At 38.4% G+C, this 22312-nt stretch overlaps 3 protein-coding genes and 1 pseudogene across 3 annotated transcripts; 1 reads left to right on the plus strand and 3 right to left on the minus strand.

The window, feature by feature from the left end:
- Nucleotides 1-736: 736 nt before the first annotated feature.
- Nucleotides 737-4086, minus strand: LOC104446410 (endoglucanase 14). Its single transcript, XM_010060266.2, has 6 exons — nt 3862-4086; nt 3136-3549; nt 2051-2137; nt 1800-1952; nt 1295-1576; nt 737-1054 (listed from the first exon to the last, which is right to left on the minus strand). The coding sequence occupies exons 1-6, from the start codon at nt 4084-4086 to the stop codon at nt 737-739; spliced, it is 1479 nt and encodes a 492-aa protein (XP_010058568.2).
- A 1849-nt stretch (nt 4087-5935) lies between these two features.
- Nucleotides 5936-6543, plus strand: LOC120291964 (annotated as a pseudogene).
- Nucleotides 6544-9815: 3272 nt separating this feature from the next.
- On the minus strand, nt 9816-12272 carry LOC104444511 (cytochrome c oxidase assembly protein COX19). Its single transcript, XM_010058187.3, has 4 exons — nt 12093-12272; nt 11298-11386; nt 11075-11172; nt 9816-10213 (listed from the first exon to the last, which is right to left on the minus strand). The coding sequence occupies exons 1-4, from the start codon at nt 12100-12102 to the stop codon at nt 10165-10167; spliced, it is 246 nt and encodes an 81-aa protein (XP_010056489.2). The 5' UTR covers nt 12103-12272; the 3' UTR covers nt 9816-10164.
- A 5270-nt stretch (nt 12273-17542) lies between these two features.
- On the minus strand, nt 17543-20190 carry LOC104446409 (endoglucanase 13). The gene is given in 7 exon segments (XM_010060265.3): nt 17543-17658; nt 17661-17862; nt 18077-18361; nt 18468-18620; nt 18834-18920; nt 19235-19648; nt 19975-20190. Coding segments are annotated over 7 exon segments (1473 nt in total).
- Nucleotides 20191-22312: the final 2122 nt, after the last annotated feature.

Raw genomic sequence — 22312 nt, forward strand, 5'->3', positions numbered from 1 at the left:
TTCTAAAAGAAGCTTCAAAATTTATTTAGAGTCGGTTCAACACAAGGATTGAACTAATTGTTTTCAAGGTAAAACCTACCTTGGAACTCAAAACTGTTCCTACATGACTGATCAATTCAATCAAGCATTCGCCATCTATTTTCATTGTTCAACTCCTTGCCAACATGAAAAAATCAAAAGCTTTGCCCTCCCTCTCTATCTATCCAAGGGATGGAAGGGCAGAGGCATTTGGTGTCCCCTCCAATCAAAAATTGGGGCATTCCAATCACTAGTTAATATACTTTTCTCTCATGCGTTTCTTCGTTCATGGTTGTAGAGGTTCACGAAAGTGGGAACCAATCGGAAATAAACTTGAACCAATCGATCCAGACTGATTCGGTTTGGTATTTGAGTTGAACTAGACCCGGTGCTTACCTTTATTATTTTCATTTAAGTATGGGCTTATGCAATTTATTGCCCCAACTTTAGAGTTTGGTCCTTTGGTGCTTACCCCCAGTAATCTTAGTTATCACTTTGCGCAGCTCACAGAATATCAACTCACGCCCTCCCTTACTTCAACGGCCCATTTTGCTTAGTGTAAATGGCAACACTTAAATCAATCCCGTACAAAACATCAACTTTCGATGACTAATTCGATTGGAATTGACTCATCAAACATTTATTTGGCATGCATGATATTTAAATATAATTATACAATATACGGCAGGAAAGATCAGACTGAACCTAGTAATTATGCTCAAGCAAGCCTAGCTAAAACACCAACAAAAGGTGCTGTGTTGGCGGTTGCTGGCTCGGCCATCTGATAGTTCGACCTCGAGTCTGAGTACCCGTCTTGCTGGTCCGGGCCCCCGACGAGCGCTCCGTCCAATACGTTCGGGTTCGGGGCGTTCTTGTTAAACCACAAGTCAAATCCTTGGCTGCATGAGACAGGCGTCGGGTCCTTCTTGATCGAGACAATGGAGGCTCCCCTGTGGTGCACTTGGGTCGGATAGTTCGATCCATAGCCGACCATATAGCTCAGTTTATTCGGGTTCTCTCCGAGGATATAGTCCGCCTTGAATTGGATCGACAACAAAAAGGAATGATAATCAAAGCAAAGCATATGTTGTAAAAGAAATCAGCTAAATAAGTGAACTTATCGTCCTAAAATGGTGTTATCAAGTTTTTGATACCCTTGACCTCTCACACACATGATACTGGATTGGTAGTTAATCTAGGAATTCACCTTAATTGCACTAAAAAACACCGAACCAAAAAAGCGCTTCGCACTAAGGATATATGTGGTCATATGTACCTGTGACTGGGCAAGCTCGATCAGATCGGAGGAAGATGCAATACCGCCGGGGCACTGGATTGAGGCTTTCTTGGAGTCGAGGTAGTCAGCGTACACCGCGGCGATGAACGCGGCGGTGGAGGTGTACTGGAGGTTGTTCCAGGGTTGAAACCACAGCAGTCCACCAGGGGTCTTTTTGAAATTGCCGCTGCCTTTCTGGAGGCAATTGCATATGAATTGCTCTGCTTGGCTTTTGTATTGTGCCCATGGTCCTGAGTTCTCAACTTGGCCTTCCAACACTAGCTGTGCATTTCATTTCATGCATAAAATCAAACCGTAGGTCTTGTTTTTATTTTATTTTATTTTTGGAGATTTTCTTCAGAGCGGATCTGATGTTTAATCATCCATTGGCAAAATGTTGGGAATTAGAATAGTGACGAAGCAGCGTGCATCCAAAATATAAGTTCAAGGCCTACACAATGTACTTTGTTAATGGAACCAATCTGGCATACAAGATGAGATATACCTTCGCAACGAGCACTTGGGCGCCGACGTACTTGTCGTTCCACGAGAACTCAGTCCGACCGCCACCGGTGTCGCCCGAGCTACTGAGGTAATCGAGGTATTCTTTGTCCCCAGTTGCACGGTGAAGCCACGCAGCTGCCCACAGTAGTTCGTCCTGTGTCATCAGGTGATTACGGTAGTTTAGACATTTCACGCTTGATAATAGGATTGAATACACATTCTTACCGAATTCTATGTGATTTTAAGCAATACCTGATATCCAGAGCTGGAATAGAACTGCCCTGCTACAGAGATGCTACTCGTGTACACGCCAGGATGATTCCGAGCGAAATCAAAGAGCTGTCAAACGCAAAAATTAGTCGAAATAAACACATCAATTGATTAATTATAGTATCTTTTTGTTAGGTAAAAAAGTTACAACCAAATCATCGGACAACAATATATCAATTTAGGAAGGACGCAAAATTCGTAGGTAGGTTGTTTTCTTACCTTTACCAAAAAAATTCGTAGGTTGTATCCAATGTTACTGATTGAAGAAGGTCGACACATTTAGGTTGCGTTTGGTAGTCGGGATAAAATTCGGGATATGATATGATTTATCATATCCTACATTTGGTGTTCGCTTAGGACGGGATAAAGTTGGATATAAGAGGGATATAGACATAATAAAATTATCCCGTGGGGAAGGTGGGATAAAGGTGGATATGATTTGTAATATTCATAATAGGAAAGTTATTTTTCTTGAATAAAAACTTATTAAATTAACAAAATTGAAATTATATTTCAATATAAATAATATATTAATTCTAATTTAAGAAATAAAAAATAAATATTTATTTTTAATTAATCTTATTTTAATTTATATATTCAACTTTAATTCTATCTTATATTAAATATTCAATCTATAAATTAAATATTTATATTTATTATATATTTTAGGTATTTTTGTATAAAATAAATAATAATGAAAATAATATAAAAAAGAGGAAAAATAAAATAAAAATAAATTAAGTAATAATGTTACGAGAGATTTTCACTATCTCTGTTTATGAACATTTAGTTCATTTATAATTATATGCCGTTTATATATAATTAAAAAAAAAAATGTACATCTTAATATTATGATTCACCAAACAATGGACGGGATATAAAAAAAAATCCGAGGATTTCATATCATATCCTATCCAGTCCTATCCGATTAGAAATTCAGACGGCCAAACGTAGATATTCAAATCCATGAATTGATAATAAAAGAGGAAGCTAATTAGCTAAAGGCTTGCGTGCGACGCATGCATGATTCTTGCAAACTGGTCGTGTAACAATGAAACAAAGAAGACCTGTTTTGCATGAGTTAGAAGCTGAGATGAATATTCAGAATCCGTCTTGGCAAAGGCGATGGAAGCAGCCGCAAATGCAGCTGCAGTTTCCCCGGCGAGATCGGCCCCTGGGTTCTGGTCGTCGATCTTGTAGGCAGTGCGGGCGGTGGTCATGTCCTCGGGCCTCTGCCAGCACGAGTGGTCGGAGTTGCCCTCGCCGACCTCGCCGTAGAGGACGTTGGGCTGAGGGTGGGCTTTGATCAGGTAGTCCGTGCCCCATTTTACGGCAGCAAGCGCGTTCGAGAGCTCGTGCTTGGCTTTCAAATTGTCTTTGAACTCCACAACGCTCCACGAGAGCAACGAGATTGTGAAGGCCATCGGGAACCCGAACTTGACGTTGTCGCCGGCGTCGTAGTATCCTCCGGTCAGTTTGATCTATTAGCCAAAAAGAGAGATTAAATGTATTCCGGAAATAAGCCTAAAAGGAAATCAAATATTAACATTAACCAAAAATCAGATTACTTCAGAATACTCTTGTGACATGTAGCAAAAAGATTGGCACACGGGATTCTGCATGCAAAATCATAGCAAGATACGTTTTTTGCAATTTTGCGCATATGTCAAAATTGAAACGGCGCGAACGAAATTTCTATATGCAATAATTTCCTATCTTTCTTTCGCGACATGTGAAAATTAAGGGAATAAATATAGATAAAACTGCAGAAAAGTAAATAAAAAAATCCGTACTCCGGCATCGCTCCCATCTTCAAGCGCCGAATCGCCACGCCATTGGACTCTCTGATCACTTGGCAGTTTGCCTGATCGCTGAGCCTCGAAGTACAGCAACGACTTGGTGAGCGCAGTCCCATAATCACTTGAAGACCCTTCACTTTGAATCACTAATTCAGATGACAAAACCATGAAACTCAACGAAAAGACCAAGACAAGGTTCATGGAACTTAGTCTAGCCATGATAACTCTCTCAAGAAACAATGCGAGGAAGAACACGAGGTTGTTGAATATATATAGATGGAACTTATGACATAATCTACGGAAGGATCTGGTATATATGTATAAAACAGGTAAATATGCATATAGGGAAATACATATATGTCGATTAGTTTCCATAAGCTTCGAGCCATTTTTAGTGTGAAATCCCATATTGTTAATAGCTCGCATGTTTTTTTTTTTTTTGGTAAAGGTTAATGGCTTATATGGTTATATCCAAATCTGTGGAGATTCTTTCGAGGCTCTTTTCCCATCCTAAATATGGCTGCCAATGTGATATTATTCTTAAAAATACCATTAGGCTATGTTGGGAAGCTTTTGTAATTTCCAAACTAATGGATTGTCTTTTAATTTTACTCAAGGAAGAGCTACCCTTGCTCGCTGCAAATAACATTCTTTTCACCCTTGCACCGCTTCTTTCACAGGCATTATATTTCAATGTTTCCCCCATGTTTGTTCTCTTCTGAACTTGCTATCCGCTGTCCACTTGCATGAGTTTAAGCACTTTTTGTAACCTCAGCAAACATTCATCGTAAACCGAAGCAACGAAAGGATTGTTTGCACATTGTTCACTTCATTTCCCCTAGAATCTCCTAATGGCGGTGAATTTTTCGACATTGATATCCAATGCAAATCTAGGACATTATACTCAAAGAGTGAATATTATAGTTGATGTATACATTACATTTCATATTCGATTTGTTAAAAGAGACTTTGGTCCTTGCAACTATACATATAAGTAGGAAATAGTCTGAACACGGCATGATAAGACCAATCAATTCAATATTTTGAATTCTTAATGGCTAAATTTTTCATTTCAATCTGGAATTTTACTCATCTTTCGTTGTCTCATCTTTTGTCATGCAATTGCTATGGAAGCCAATATTCAAGAGAGCCCAAAGCGCTTAAAGGTATCTATTGATGATGACAATGAGAATGGAAATATAATAGACACAGAGGGGCTCAAGCATGGAGTCTAGAAGACGATTAAGTGGGATCAACCATCTTTCCATAACCGTTTGAAGACATTAGTGCGAGATTCGAATCTAGGAGACGATTAAGGTTTAGGAAATTAGATAATTGGGTCTTCTGGGTATGGAGAATATCGGATCTCTTGAATCTTGCCTATAATAGATAAACGGAAAACTAAGTTCCTGAGCATGCATCTAAGTAGCATCAACATCAATACGCGACATGACACAATACGCCAACATGTTATTTCTCAAAAGAATAGAAAATTTCGACAAGTTGGAAAACATTGAATATTAAATGTATATTTTTATATATACATAATAAATTATCATTTTTATGATTATTTTAATCAATTTAATTTGATTCAAATTCACAAATAATTATGTACTAAAAAAGAGCCTAAAATAAATTTTCAGTAAAAACATTAATCCACCCTTTGTTAATATTATTCATTGTTTTAATTTGATGAATTCAACTCCATTTCAATAATCCATAAAACTTAGAAAAAAAAAACAAGCAATCCACATTATGAACTTGCGTATCAGAGCATTTCGAAAGAGAAGACAAAAAATATATTGGGGAGCAGATTGTGTGTCACAAGAAGTAAGAGTCTAAAAAGAAGAAGATATTAGGTTTTTCTTCTTTCCCTCTTTATTATTTTTATTTTTTTACATATTTACATTTTAACTCCTCATTTATTGAAAACTTTTAAAATTGACCATGTGCATGTTAGAATCATGCGTCAAAATTCTAGACTTGTGTGTCGAAAAGTGTCGAGAGAGTTGATCAAGTATCGGATTTTCTTACACTTATTGACCGAATGTTGGAAAGAGTCGGGCAAATGTTGGAGTGTTTTCAGATAGTGTCAATGCTTCCAAGATTGGTGGTGGCTGCAATGTCAAAACTTGGTGTTGTCATTGCTCATAAAGGCAATTGGTGTGAGAGGGGGCAGTAGGAGCGGTGGCGGCAGTACTAGTTTTTGGTAACAAGGGAAGGAGCAGCGGCTTTAGTATCGCACTCACACGGCCATCTTCATCTGTAATTGGCAATCATCGCGGGCAGGGCATTTGGAGGGAATAGGGGATTGCGACCAGTACCTCCAGAAAAAAAGGTGTCTTCCCCTTGGACCGCACGCATGAATGCGACCAGGTATTGGTTTTGTGCCTTTTAAAGTATAGAGTCCCAGAATCAGCCGTCACCAGGAAAAATTTGATTGTGGCGTTCTTGGATTTTAGTACTTAGCTAATGATATTCTGGCTACCTTTTCGCTTCAGGAGAAGAAGGATTACCTTAATTGTCTCAAATCTTCGAGTCATCAATCTGAAAAATGTAGAAGATTCTCAAAGAAGTATTTGGAGTGTCGTACGGCAAAGTGAGTGACCCTAGTGGCTCTCATATAGATCAATTTTCTATTGTTGTAAATGCGTCATGGGCAAAGTAATAGGACTGTTTGCTGGGGATATCGTAGTTTGGACATGTTGCTTGTCCGTGGGGTTAGGAGGGAAAAATTAAACCAATTTGATAGACTGAATAGACATGGCGCTTCATTTACTTAAAGAGATGCAAAAATAGGGGGTTTTGTGGGTTTTTCTTTTCTTTTCTTTTTTTCACGCTACATAATGAACTCCTATCAAACAATTTCCTTTATTCAAAATTCCTATGTGAACGAGGCACTTTTGTCAATTTAATGTGGTTTGAACAATTCAATGTATCCATATGAATATGCGGATGAGAAAAAAGATTCATATGGTTGTCATGAGCTGCTCCATCTGTGGATTGAGCTAACTTTATTTTCCAATTTTGTGATAGAAAGAGAGTTTGAGGAAGGGATTATTGTGATGCTACTTGAATATCGTGCTGATTCATATGTGTTTTGGGTTTTGGAAGCCACTTGAAGTGCTTCAAGAATGAGTCAAATTGTCCAGACTAGTAGGCAAGTGTCTCCCCAGACGATGGCAGATGTTATTGCACGCAAGCTTTCTGATTAATTGCAGCAAAATTCAAGCATTCTGTGTGGTACGTTTTACTATTTATCGGTTGAGGATTCAAACATGAGCTGCATAATGACTGATTCGATATCTATTTCGGCTGCAAAAATAATCGTTCCACATGGAGTGCAACGATTACATAATTTGATTGCGTCTCCTCTACTTTCTGCCCTTGACAGTCTTAATCTTAGAGGGTTTGAGGACGATTTGTTCTAAACCCGTCCAAAAGTACAGTCTTCTCCGTCAATCTTTTTACAATGCTATTCCGTCAAATCCTTTTGACCAATTAAGGACGTTGTGTTCTAAACTCCTTTGATCTAGTCATGTTAAGCTCACCAGTGATGGCATGTGCACTCTCCCGGAGCTTGATGGCGACGCAAGACATGTCGGAACTTGGATTCGAAAAGGAACCCAAAGCCAAAGCTCCAGGAGCGAATGAATCTAAGAGGACCACATTCTTCAATTGCCGATAGAAGAGTCCAAGTTGCTGATAGAAAATTCTCCCTTTGTCCCTCCTCCGATCAATTCGGCCTAAGGGGGAAATCGACTCGAGGTGCTTGTGAACTCACCTATCAAGAGATCAAATGGAATGTGAACATTAGGTTCATGATAGCTTCAAAGTATATATATAAACAGGTTTAGATGCAATTAAGGAAAGATAGACCTAATAAAATAAAATGGATAAGTGTACTGAAAGTCTTAAAATTTATCATGAAAATGCAATTGAATCCTAAAATGTGCAATCAAGTCTTAAAACTTATCACGAAAGTACAATCAGATTCTAAAATTTATCACGAAAGTGCAATCACACCATAAAACTTTTAAAAAGTGCAATTAATGAAAGGACTTGATTAGATTAATTTGACATATTTTAGGACGTGATTACTCTTTTGAAAATTTTAGGACCCAATTGTATTTTCGTGACAAGTTTTAGGATTTAGTTGTATATTTTGAAAATTTTAAGACTTAATTGCACTCTTGTAACAAATTCTAGGACTTCCAACGCACCTATCCAAAAAGAAAAAAAAACACACACACACACACAAAGCTGTGACCTAGATAGTAAGTGAGTTTGCTCCTCTACTTTTGAGTCTTGTTGGGAACATTTCCCAAGTAAAATTTCGAATGCATTGAGCCGATATAAGAAAGTGTGCCTTCAAATTTGTTAAGTTGTAGATTTGTCAAAGAACGCAAACACTGGCCTAGACACCACTTGATCTCTGAGCTAGAACAATGAGATTAACTAAAGATAGACCCAATCAATTCGTGGACTCTACCGAGTATCCAGCCCATACATGATTTGCAATTATTAAGATTTCATATTAGATGTCGAATGGATTTGGGCAGGCCAGGAGAAAGAAAAGGATTTGCTTGACTAAACCTTAATGACAAGCATTTCTCCCCGTGCGCATGTTAGGAATAGGAAAATATTATCATGAAATTATCTTAAATCTGAGTGATTTTACATGTCAACATTTACGGATTTCAAAAGTTTCACGTGCTTGACATTGTATGAGTATCAAAACATGGGAATCTCAATATTCAAAGTACTTACAAAGGAGTTTTACCAAATTCGCCTACTTTTTTCTGATCTTCTCAAATCATTTCAAATCTATAGAGATTTGGAGGGATCGCAAGAGATAGCACGTATATTTATGTCTCTTTTCGACTTATGCCCGTTATGTTGTCTATAAAATAAGTTGTCTATTAAACGGAAAAGATAATGGTATCGTTATTAATTAGATTCATTTCCGATCTTTTCTCTTCTTCAACGATACGTGAAGTACCCGAAATTCTTGATTTCCTTTATTTACTTGTATAAGTATCTTAACAGCGATAAAAAATCAAATCGTTCCCTCTCCTTTCTTTTCTCTTGTGAGGTCATGTTTCTTTCCATTCCCTTCTAATCATGTCATCCCATGTCAAAGGGAGGCGAGATGTTCGAGTGACTTATAACTGGATTTGGGTCCATAACCATGGGTTTCAATGTGCAAAATCTTCCAGAGAAGCATGTATGCAGGAAGAAAGGCTCTGTAAGATCCAGTATAATAAGTATTTCCACCAGTGATAGGAGATGTAAGGATTAATAAGAGTAAATAAAAGAAGAAAGAATCGGAAGCTACTTATTAGTAGTGATGGAACGCCATAAATGAGATTTCAAGAGAAATAAACGCTTTAAGGATTCGATCAAATAATATTATTATGGTTCATGGCGATCTCATTGTTCCTGCCAGGTGGAGAGGACCAGAAGGCAGTTGTGAGAGCTAGACAAGAAGTCAGGGAAACACGTGAGAAACAAGAGGGCGTGGAGGTTGTCGAGAAGGTGGTCAACGAGCAAGCCGGAATTGGGATGCAGAGCTTTGACATAATGCAATGGCGATACCGAAGGTAGCCGAGCTGCACATTCAGAAGATCGATAGGAAAACGAATTCGAGGAATGAGAAAACGACCTTACCGACCCTACAAAGCTTTGCCTTTGCCTCATTCATGGTGCTTCAGAATGCAGATTTAGAAGTCTGGAAAGATGGCTTATCATGTTTGCAGATTGTTAATCATAAGAAATTATATGATGATCACGACGCAGTTTACGTTCCTGTTTTCATATGCTGGGGTTACGTAATTTGCTTAATGGTATTCAATGTCGCGGCTGTTAACTTTCATTGAGAAGAGAATTTTCCTGCATTAACGATTCAACACGGACACGTGTGGATGAAGATGAACATGAAAAAATAATTTAGTGCAAAAGGATTGACGTTTGGATTATTTTTGGGAACACAAATTCGGATTACTTGCAATGTAATGGTGATTCAACTTCTATTTAGACTATCTCAAAGAGTATACTCCATCATCCAAGAAAACTGTGGATGCTAGAATGCTTTTTGAAGGACACTCGGGCTCCTATTTGATCTGTTAATAGATGAGTCCACATGCACCTAGAGTTGCTTCTGACCTTAGGCAGATTTGGTCGGAGGAGGGAAAAAGGAAGAATTTTCTAGCAGTAACTAGGACCCTTATATCGGCAATTGAAGAATCACTTGTCAGTCCTCTTAGATTCATTCGCTCCTGGAGCTTCGGCTTCTGCTTAATTTCCAAATCCAAGTTCTGACATGTCTTGCCTTGCCATCAAGTTCCTGAAGAATGCAAATGCAATCGCTCATGAGCTCGATATGACTAGATCAAAGTTTAGAACACAACGTCCTTGAACAGTTAAAAGGATTTGACAGAATAGCATTGTAAAAAGATTTGACTGAGAGAAGTGTACTTTTGGACAGGTTCCCAACAAATCATCCCTCAAACCCTCTAAGATTAAGACTGTAAAGGGCAGAAAGTAGAGAGGAGATGCAATCAAATTTTATAATTGTTTCACTCCATGTGGAATGATTCTTTTTGCAGCCGAAATACATATCGAATTACTCATATTATGCAGCTCATCCTTGAGTCCTCAAGGTGCATAAGCACAACCAAGAAATAGTATAATCTACCACACAGAATGATTGAACTTTGCTGCAATCAATCAGAAAGCTTGAGTGCAATCACATCCTCTATCTTCTCGGGGAGACACTTGCCTACTAGTCTGGACAAGTTAACTTATTCTTGAAGCACTTCAAGTGACTTCCAAAATCTAAAACATGAATCAGCATACCATTTAAGCAGCATCACAATAATCCCTTCCTCAAACTCTCTTTCTATCACACAATTGGAAAATAAAGTAAGTTCAATCCAGATGGAGCAGCTCATGACAACCATATGAATCTGTTTTGTCGTCCGCCTTTTCATATGCATACATTGAGATTGTTCAAACTACATTAAATTAGAAATTTTGAAGAAGGATATTGTGTGATAGGAGATCATATGTTGTGTGAAAAAAAAAATCTACAAAACCCCCTATTTTTGCAGCTCTTTAAGTAAATGGAGCAGTCCTATTACTTTGCCCATGACGCACATACAAGAATAGAAAATTGATCTATCTGAGAGCCACTAGGGTCACTTACTTTGCCATACGACACTCCAAATACTTCTTTGAGAATCTTCTACATGTTTCAGATTGATGACTCGAAGATTTGAGACAATCAAGATAATCCTTCTTCTCCTGAAGCGAAAAGTTAGCCAGAATATCATTAGCTAAGTACTAAAATCCAAAAAGGCCACAATCAAAATTTTGCAGGGGACAGCTGATTCTGGGAATCTATACCATAAAAGGCACGAAACGAGTACCTGGTCGCATTCGTGCATGTGATCCAAGGGGAAGATACCTTTTTCTGGAGGTACCGGTCGCAATCCCCTATTCCCTCCAAATGCCCCACCTGCGATGATTGCCAATTACAGATGAAGATGGTCATGTAAGCGAGATACTAAAGCCGCTACTCCTAAACTTGTTACCAAAAACTAGTACTGCCGCCACCGCTCCTACTGCCCCCTTTAACACCATTCGCCTTGACGAGCAATGACACCACCAAGTTCTGAAATCGCAGCCGCCACCACTACTACTAGTTCCCAAAAGAGAATGGTCAATCTTAAATTGTGGGAAACACAAGTGTAGACCAGAACTACTTCACTAGCATATATGCCGAATACCCAGCTCAAAAATGTTATTGGAGAATGAAAAACTACTGATCTGTTACCTGTGCAATCTCTACAGTGGATGTTATGACTCCCTCAAACAAAGCATTGCTGCGCTTCTCAGTACCCTCATGTGTCACTATCGATATAATTTTCAGAGAAAAAAAAAAATACCATCATTTTGATCTGTTATTTTCTCATGCCAAGAGGAAATAACTTGAATATATGACACTCTATGGTCAAACCTGGGTCAAATTCAAGAACACCCATCCGCTAGAAGAAATCAAAACGCCGACTCCAGCCTTCGAGAACGAAAACCCTTTGAAAGATTGCTTTCGAAAAGATGGACGCGAGTTCTCATCACCCTCCTCCCTTCGCGGTCTCTCCCGACAGAATCGTTGAGCAAAACGGGGAATTGGAAAATAGAGAGAAGAAGAAGATGATGTTTACCAGCACTCATCACGAGCTGAAACGCAAATCGGGCATCCGTTGGAGACTCCGCAGATCAATTCCCTCCGCCCCCTCTCGACGCTTAATGGAGGCGCCGGCCAGGAACCGCCGAGAGAATCGTCTCTTCCATGGCCGTCATGCGAGAGCCGCCGTCGACCAGAGAGAGAGAGAGAGAGAGAGAGAGAGTTCAAAGCTGCGCTGTGCATGGTCCGTTTCCGAAATTTGGGCCTGGTTCGGGTCGGTTCCATGGGCCCGGTTCGGGTCGGGTCCATGGGCCCCAATACTTACACGTGTCGTCCACCCTCTATCTCCCTCTCTCTCATCTCTCTCCGGTTCACCCCTCCACCATCGGCCCCGCCGCGTGGCCGTGGCCGCGCTCACCGGGAGGCAGTCGCGCGGCCCGCTCCACGGCGGCGGCGCCACCAAACCAAGAGCAAGTTCCCATAATTTGGGCCATTCTGTAGTTCAACCGCAAGCTCAGCTCAATTTCACGATTCAATCTCTTAATTTTTTTCACATCACCTATTGTTGTGACCGAAGCCGATTGTCTACTTTTCAATTGACCTGAGTAATCCTATTCAGTACCGGAACTTCGGGTACTGTCGGGCAAACGAGTGACCTGGCAATGGGCTACATTGTGCTGGAGTGTACGCGTGTACCGTGACAATGGGTAATTTGCGGTCCTAGAACAACGACGCGTGAGGGCTGAAGTAGGTCCGCCTGAAAATCACTGCCGAAAAGATGCGATTAAGCTTGAATAGAATGTCTGGAGCTTGACAAGAAAGCCATGGGAGTCAATCTGTTGATAGAGCCAAGAAAGCGAGTACATTTAGTTGTTGATTTTAGTCAGGGTGTTTGGGCAGATGATTGGTGTGCTGATGGTTAGCAGGACAGAAGGAGAAAATATTATGTACCCTAATAGCATCACGTCATTTTTACTCTGAATCATTCAGAATGTGACACCTGTCCTCAAGCGGTCCATGTTGTTCTACTTCAAACCTTCAAACCGTCATCAGGAGGGAGTGTTGCCATCATCGGAGAATGAGCGTTATTTGGGAGAGTCGTTAGGTCAAAAAAGAGAGGCTAGAGTGAGAAGAGAGAGAGAGAGAAAGAAGCGCTGAGTTGAGGACTAGAAGATGGAGAGAAGAGAGAGCAAACATGGCGGGCCCCAAGGACAAGTGTCACACTCTGAATGATTTAAAGTAAAAATGACATGGTACTGTTAGAGTACATAATGTTTTCTCGGACGAAGAAGAACAGAAGACAGAGGTCGAAGTGGTCAGAACTTAGATCCAATTCGTTTCCTAGTTCTCATGTTGTTGTGAATGTGTCATGGGAAAAGATGTGATGCACTTTTGTCTCCCTTTCCCCTGGATTTCGCACATTTTCCTCTGTTTTTTTCTTCTTCTTTTTTTCTGAATTTGCTGCCTTCTATTCCTTCTTCTATATCTTTCGAACATATAAAACTATATCATGCCGATGTCATCAGTACTGAACTGGATGCAACCCATCAAAAGTTTGGGTACAGTTTAAAAACATTGGTGGCCGCTCACCTTATAGTACAATGACATTCAACATGTGTGATGGGGGGAAAAGTAGAAACGCCTTTTCAGTTCGCATTTCCGTCATTTTGCATTATAACGTGTTAGGGATTTATAATTAGCACTTCATATTAAGGCACTTTTTGCATTTCTGTTTCTTCTTGCACATGTCAGAGTTTACATGTCCATTTTATCATCTTTTTGTTGATACATATCCAGAGTATAGGCACTCTTTGTTGCATGAAGAATGAAACTGTAAAAGAAGACATGGAAGAACCTCATTCAGTTAGCAGTCCAAGTAGAATTCTCAGTCTATCGAAGAAGAAACAAGCAAGTTGTTTCCTTTCAGATTCAGATGATAAAGCTTATGGCTTTGGATTGTCTGGAGAACGTGGGGCCAAACTTCAAAGGTCTATGGATTTGTAGGATCTATCACGACCGGTGTGGCTACAGGTCCACCTCTCGTGCTTCACAAATACACTGCGGCGCTTTGGTTTTATTTCCATGTTGATCTATTAATATGCCAGCGTGATTAATTCTTTGGAACATGGATGAGTAGAATTTTATTTCGGGTTTCTTCGTGCGCTCTTTGGGTCATCCTCCACTAGTCTTTAGACTATAACGGCCTATTGCATTGCTTGGACCTCTCTTGAGCCTAGTGATTTAAAGATTTCTTTCAGCTTGTCATGGCTTGTTGTCCCCCCAATATTTGCTAGATCAATGAATTATCTTCCTATTTAATCAATGATGATATATGACTTGCTAGGTATGACAACGTGCATCAAATTTCTGTTGCTTTGAAATTCTTTAACAACCCTTTCCCTTCCTTATGTCGCCAAATATTACACTAGATAACCCTTAACCAGAGATCCACAATGAAAGCTAGAAAATTACTAGAAAATCAGTTGATGATTGGTGAGCAATTTAAGACGAACGAACATATCGAGAATAGTGAAAGTTTATTTACAAAGAGGCAACAATTATTGATTACCAACAAAAACCGAACTCGAATGATTGAGTAGGATAGTACAATGTTCGAAAATCACGTCATTTTTTTTCCATGGAAGAATTGACATTGGGGAATTCTTATTGAATCTCTAGAACTATAAGTTAGATGACAGAATTAACATAATCCCAAGGACTAAATATAGCCATCCTCCAATTCATTCCCTTCGTAACTTTTCAAATGTCCCCGTATCATGATTCTCCAATTCTATCTCCCCATCAAGCACAGTTTGTTTATTGATGAAGTTTGCAACCGTTTATAAATGATCTTTTCAAGCTGACGCTTCGGTCATCATATAACTAAGTATATATTTAAACTACGGACAGCTATTTCAAGTACCATATAATATAAAGAGTCAAATGAATGATCGATTGATTAAGCTACGCAAGAAGTGGAAGGAAGGACCAGGAGTATTAAATGGAGTCCCCGAAAATCATGTTTACTCCGAAGGGCAAAGTAGCACCTATAGCCCACTAGTAGAACCAGAAATGGAGTGCCCCATTTTACTATTTTCCTTTATCCATTTTTCCTCTTTTCTTGTATCTTTTATTTTATTTTTCTTTTACTCTCGTCATCTTCCTCTGGTGGACGAATCTGCCCTGAACTTCTCATAACCTCCATTAACGATCCCCATTAGATGAATTAAACCAAACTTGCTACGAGCCCGTTTGGTTCAGCTTTGGGGAAATGCTCTTGGGAGAATGCAAATACCTTTGAGGTAAAAGGGTTTTTCGAAATACTAGACTGTTTAGTAAATTATAACTGAAAAGTGCTTTAGGGAAATGTAAGACTGTTTGGTAAACATATATTTAAAAAGCTTTTTAGTGTGACCAAATTAAGTTTTTAGTTTTAGTATTTTTAAAATTGCAAAAAAAAAAAAAAACAATGACTATATAACCTTTTACATTTTCATATTGAAAGTAATGTAAAAGACATATATTAGTAAATTTATTTAAAAATTATATTAAAAAGAATTTGATTATAGATTAGATACAAAACTCAAAAAATTAAGTTTTTTTTTAGTATTTTTAAAATTGCAAAAAGAAACAATGAATATATAACCTTTTACATTTTCATGTTGAAAGTAATGTAAAATATATATATATTAGTAAATTTATTTAAAAATTATATTAAAAGAATTTGATTATAGATTAGATGCAAAGCTCAAAAAAATTAAGTTTTTTAGTTTTAGTATTTTTTAAATTGCAAAAAGAAACAATGATTATCTAACATTTTACATTTTCATGTTAAGAGTAATGTAAAATATATATATTAGTAAATTTATTTAAAAATTATATTAAAAGAATTTGATTATAAATTAGATGCAAAGCTCAACTTTTGGCCTAGGGTTCTTTTAAGTTTGTTTTCAACTTTGAATAATTTTTTTAATTATTGCAGTATTAATCATCTTCGTTAATTAATGATCATTCTAGTGTATTGATAAAAAATTGGGATATTAGTTGTCAAAAGATAAAAATGACAAAAAAAAAAAAAAAGGTGAACCCAACATTTGCAAACGGTTTTTATTATTATTTTTAAATAAAAATAAAATCCGATGAAACTCCGTCGCCGATCAACAAATTGAGGTGTGGGGGAAGATGATCGTTTAAAAACAAAAAAAAAAAAAAAAAAGAAGTCAACGGATGAACAAAGAGAGGTTGATTTGCATTTCCAAATATCAAAGCCCAAAGCAAGTCTCCCCGCTTTGGGCTTTCAAAGATTTCAAATACCGTATTTGGCTAAAGGGCCTACCACAAATGTTGTCTCTCACAGCCGCTGCTCACCTCCGGTCGCCGAACCAATTGTCGTTGCTGGACCGTCACCATCAACCGCTCCCAGCCCCCGAATCAATGTCAACATTCACTAATTATTACTCCATGGACCATCGTCGCTCGTTGCCAGACCACCATTGTTGCCACCGACCATCGGCCATCATCTTGACTCGTCGGCCACATCACAGATCATCGCCAGAACATATGACAACAATGAATAGTTGAGGCAAACTTTAGTAACCACGGTCCACCTCAACTGATAGCTATTGGCACCAAATCTATTCTTCTTAAATATTATCAGCACATGTGCTCAAATGAAACAAACACAGGAGTTATTTCACCAGGAAAACGTCTTAGAAACTTTTTGTTGAACAGATTATGGTGTCCATCACAAGAAGAGAGCTAAACACGGGAGTCATCCGGTTTCTTTTCTTCTTCTTCTTTTACGGGAAATTCCTTTTCTTTTTTTCCGGAATAAGTTACTAAATATCCCAAAACTTGTCATGAAATTGCAATTAATTCCTAAGACTTTCAAAAAGCAATTAAATCATAAAACTTGTCAAATAAATATAATCAAGTCATTCTGTAAATTCCATTCAACTTGACTAACGGAAATCATTGGCTTGACTCTTTCTAAATAATTTTCTCCTACTATGTGACATCAACATGGTAACATAGGAAGGACAAGACCACTTGTTCTGGTCCAAATCTAATTTTTAATCTAAATATTATTTGAACTTTCTTAAAGAAAAGAGACTAATTTTTTTTTTAATAAAAGGCAAAAGATTGCGAGGGCCTACGTCGCCGGAAAGAGCGGTGTCGTGCTCATCCTACAGCCTTCTCTAATGTCCTTACACCCTTCCTAACCCGTGTCTGTGTTCAGCCGCGAGAGATCAGTCTGGCCCAAAAAAAAGGGCCTCAAAGTAGGCCTTTTTATATGGGCCTTGCTTTCCTCAAAGGCCCATACATGGACACCTCACCGGGCCGAATTAATAAGCAAATGGGCTGTGGTAAAGCTTTGGATTAACGGTCATCCGACAATGGGCTCCATATTGTACTCATGAAAACATTTCAACTAATTAAAAAGAGATTTCATTAATTTTTTTTTATTTTTTTGGATTGGCGATATTGTTAGTTACCAAAATTAGCCAGTAATCCAACAAGAGGTGCTGTGTTAATGGTTGCAGGCTCAGCCATCTCAAAATTCGACCTTATGTCCAAGTAGTTGTCTTGCGCGTTCGGCCCCCAACGACTGCTCCATCCAACACATTCGGGTCGGAGGCATTCTTCTTATACCACACGTCATATCCTTGGCTGCACGAGACAGGCGTCGAGTCATTCTTGATCGAGACGATGGAGGCTCCCCTGTGGTGCACCTGGGTCGGATACTTTGACCCGTAGCCAACCATGTAGCTCATGCTATTTGGGTTCGCTCCAAGGATATAGTCCACCTCGAATCGGATCGCAAACAAAAGGTAATCATAATTAAAATGACATGTGTTGAAAGGAAAGAAGTTAAGCTAATTTAGTGAACTATGTGTCATCAAGTATTCGATACACTTGAATGCTCATTCATGCGATACTTAAATGTTAGATTAATCTATGAATTCATCTTCAGTCATATTGAAGGCAATTCGCACTTAAGATATGTGTGATCGAATGTACCTGTGACTGGGCGAACACGAGCAATTCGTCGGGCGCTTGGGTCCCACGATAGCAAGGGACCTCGACATAATCATGGCTGATGAGGTAGGTAGCGTACACCGCGGCGACGAACACAGCGTTCGAGGTGTAGTGGAGATTATTCCAGGGCTGAAACCACAGCAATCCACCAGGGGTCTTTTTGAAATTGGTGGTGGCTTGCTGGATGCAGCGGCACATGAACTCAACTGCGTTGCTCTTGTATTGTGCCCATGGCCCTGCGTCCTTAACTTGGCCTTCCAACACTAGCTGTGCATTTCATTTCATGCATGAAATCAAAACATAAGTGATAATGCAGTGTGCTGTCCAAATATAAGTGCAAGAACGACATGCAGTACTTTGTGATGCGGTATACCTTGGCAACGAGGACTTGGGCACCGACGTACTTGTCGTCCCACGAGAACTGGGTCCGAACGCCGCCGCTGTCGCCGGAGTTGCCGAGGTAATCGAGGTACACTTTGTTCCCGGTCGCACGATGAAGCCATGCAGCTGCCCACAGTAGCTCGTCCTATGTCATCATGTGATTACAGTAGTTTAGAGATTACAAGCTTGATAATACGATTAAATCCACATCTTTTTCCCAAATTCAATGTGAATTTAAACAGAATCGATCTCAAAATATACATGCATATAATATATATTTTGAAAGACGTGTATTGAATTGTATTGTCCACGCATGAATGCATACATCCATACATACATACAAGTATTTGTTTGGTACCTGATATCCAGAGCTAGAATAGAACTTCCCTGCTACGGGGATGCTATTTTGGTACTGGCCGGGGTGGCTCCGAGCGAAACCATAGAGCTGTGCATGCAATAATTTTACAGAAAAATTAGTCGATATAAATACATCAATGCATCAATAATAATAAAAATTTGTTTGGTAATAGAATCACAACCAATTCATCAGAAAAGAATAGATCGATTTAGGAAGGAAGCAACATTCTTAGATCGTGGCCAATGTTGTCAACTGAAGAAAGTGTAACAATCGACACATTTAATGTTCGAATCCACAAATTGAGAATAAAAGAGCGTGAGCCAATAAACTAAAGGCTTGCATGCGACCGCCTGCATGATTCTTGGAAACTGATTGTGGGACGATGAAACTGAGAAGAAGACCTGTTCTGCATGAGTTAGAAGCTGAGCCGAGTAATTAGAATCCGTCGGGGCAAAGGCGACCGAAGCCGCCGCGAATGCCGCCGCAGTTTCCCCGGCAAGATCGGCCCCCGGGTGCTGGTCGTCGATCTTGTAGACTGTTCGGGGGGTGGTCATGTCCTCAGGCCTCTGCCAGCACGAGTGGTCGGAGTCGCCGTCACCAACCTCGCCGTAGAGGACATCAGGCAGAGGGTGGGCTTTGATCAGGTAGTCCGTGCCCCACCTTATCGCGGCGAGCGCATTCGGGAGCTCATTTTTGGATTGCAGCTTGTCTTTGAACTCCACGACGCTCCACGAGAGCATCGAGATCGTGAAGGCCATTGGGAAACCGAACTTGACATTGTCGCCGGCGTCATAGTATCCTCCGGCCAGATCGATCTGTTCGTCAAAAAGAGATATTAAATGCGTTGCGCAAATAATCCTAGCATTCGGCAACAATCAGATTTATTTGAAATATTCTCGCATCATGTGAAGAAGCAAGCAAAAAGATGTACGCACAGATTTTGCATCCAAAACTGTAGCAAGATATGTGCATGTTTTACACTCAGAATTTTGCGATTATACTCGGGCGTCAAATTTGCGGCGGCAACATTTTCCCAGACGAAATTTCTATATGCAGTAATTTCTCGCCTTTTGGAATGTAAACATTAAGAAAATGAACATTAATGAAATGCAAAAAAGTAAATAAAAAAATAAAATCATACTCCAGCCTCGCCACCATCTTTAAGCGCAGAATCGCCACGCCATTGGACTCTCTGATTAGGAGGCAGTTTGCCCGACCGTTGAGCCTCGAAGTACAACAATGACTTGGTGAGCGCAGTCCCATAATCATGCCCTTGACTTTGAGCTAATTCGGATGACATAATCATGAAACTCAATAAAAATATCAAGACAAAGTTCATGGAGCTTAGTCTAGCCATGATCACTCTCTCAAGAAACAATACGAGGAAGAAGAACACATGTTTGTTGAATACATATAGATGGAACTTATGTTATGGGTGTATAAAATAGGCAAATATGCACATAGGGCAACATGTGAAAATTCTTTTAAGGCTCGCGCTGTCTCAATTCCAAATATGGAATGGTCGAAAAAAGAGAGTATGTACATCAATCAATTTCCATAAGTTTGGAGCCATTTGTAGTGCAACATCTCATTTGGTTAATCCATCTATGTTTAATTCCAAATATGTGGAAATTCTTTTGAAGCTCGTGTTGTCTCAATTCCAATATGAATGGATGAAAAAAAAAAAGTATGTATATCAATCAATTTCCATAAGTTTGGAGCCATTTCTAGTGCAACATCTCATTTGGTTAATCCATCTATGTTTAATTCCAAATATGTGGAAATTCCTTTAATTATACAGTCTCCATTTCAAATATGAAATGAACAAAAACAGTATGTAAATCAATTAATTTCCATAAGTTTGGAACTATTCTAGTGCAACATCCCAATTAGCTAAACCCTATGGTTGCATGTGGCAATCAAGATATGGTTGCATTTGGTAGTCAAGATAAAATTCAAAATATGATAAAATTTATCTTATTAATATTTGTTGCCAACTCAATATAAGAAACAATCGAATATAAGAAAAATATAGATCAGATAAAATTATCTCTTGGGAAAGAGGGGATAAAAGTAAATGAGATTTCTAATATCCATACTAGAAAAGGTATTTTGCTCAAGTAATAAATTTCTTCAATTAACAAAATTAAAATTATATTTCAATATAACATTTGAATTCTAATATAAGAAATTCAAAATAATAAAAATATCATTTTGTATTTAATCTTATTTTCATTTATATGTTCGAATTTAATTTTATCTTATAATATAAATTCAATATATAATTGATTGCATATTCTAGTATTTTAGGTATATTAGTATAGTTTACTATTTAATAAATTTTATTAAAGAATGATGAAAGTGGAAAAAAGAAATTAGAAAATAATTCTAAAAAGGAAAATTAAATTAAAATAAGCAAATAAAAATAAAGTAGGCAAGAGTGGTGCTAGAAATTTTTACATTCTTTGTTTGTGAACTTTTACGTTTATTTATATTAATATATCTTTTATACCAAATAATGTACATGATATAATATGAATATATCTAACTTTATTAATATAATTTACTAAACAACCGATAGAATACAAGAAAAATCCTTGAATTTCTTATCATATCTAGTATTATCCTACTTAGAAATCCAAACAATCAAACGTAGTCTATATGTTTAATTCCAAATTTGTGGAAATTCGTTTGAGGCTTGCATTGTCTCCATTCCAAATATGGATTGGACGAAAAACATATGTATAATCAATAAATTTCCGATTTATCAATGCTTGGAACAGACACTGAGTTCGTTGTTTACATATTGATTTACAAGATATTTTGATAACTCAACAAAATATCTATTTTGGAGACCACATAAGTGAGACATTTGTCCCTCTTTAATATATACCATATTTCTTCATTTTCCATCAATAGTTTTAACCTATATGCTCTTAGTGACATTGAACTTAGTCTAGTCTTAATATCATGCATTAAATCATCTACTTCAACTTTAGTCAATTAATGTCCTTGATGACTCATTCATTGTACTTGACTAAGAAGTTTTCTCTCAAAATATCTCATTTTTAGTTACTCTAATTAGGTCACTTCTAAGCCCACTTGTATCCTTTGTAGTAAAGCACAATTCCTCTCTTTACACCTAGCATTTTAACCAAGGTCATGGTCTTGTGTGTGTGTGTGTGTGTGTGTGTGTGTGTGTGTGTGTGGGGGGGGGGGGGGGGGTGGCTGGCTCTCCAAAGCCCATACCATACCTCGCGTGACGTTGGGATATTTTTAAGAATTTTGCAAAAATGAGTCACCACTAGCCTATTAGGGTCGATTAGAAAGCAAGTGAGATTTGAGAGTGTATCTCAATTCTACACAATCAAAGAATTTAAAGTTGGAGACTTGATTATATTAATTAATCAATTAGTACCATTTTGGTACCTATTCTTGTTCATTTTAGGAATAAGGGGGGAGGAGAAACAATGGGTGAT

Source organism: Eucalyptus grandis, chromosome 3, assembly GCF_016545825.1.
Source record: "Eucalyptus grandis isolate ANBG69807.140 chromosome 3, ASM1654582v1, whole genome shotgun sequence".
NCBI classification, from domain to species: Eukaryota; Viridiplantae; Streptophyta; class Magnoliopsida; order Myrtales; family Myrtaceae; genus Eucalyptus; species Eucalyptus grandis.

Coding starts and splice junctions, on each gene's coding strand:
- LOC104446410 (XM_010060266.2), bottom strand. CDS start 4,086: ATGGCTAGACTAAGTTCCATGAACCTTGTCTTGGTCTTTTCGTTGAGT. Junction 3,550..3,861: donor AAGATGGGAGCGATGCCGGA/GTACGGATTTTT, acceptor TTTGGCTAATAG/ATCAAACTGACCGGAGGATA. Junction 1,953..2,050: donor ATTCCAGCTCTGGATATCAG/GTATTGCTTAAA, acceptor CTGATGACACAG/GACGAACTACTGTGGGCAGC.
- LOC104444511 (XM_010058187.3), bottom strand. Junction 11,173..11,297: donor ACATGCACGAATGCGACCAG/GTACTCGTTTCG, acceptor TTTTCGCTTCAG/GAGAAGAAGGATTATCTTGA. Junction 10,214..11,074: donor TTGGAGTGTCGTATGGCAAA/GTAAGTGACCCT, acceptor TGCATTCTTCAG/GAACTTGATGGCAAGGCAAG.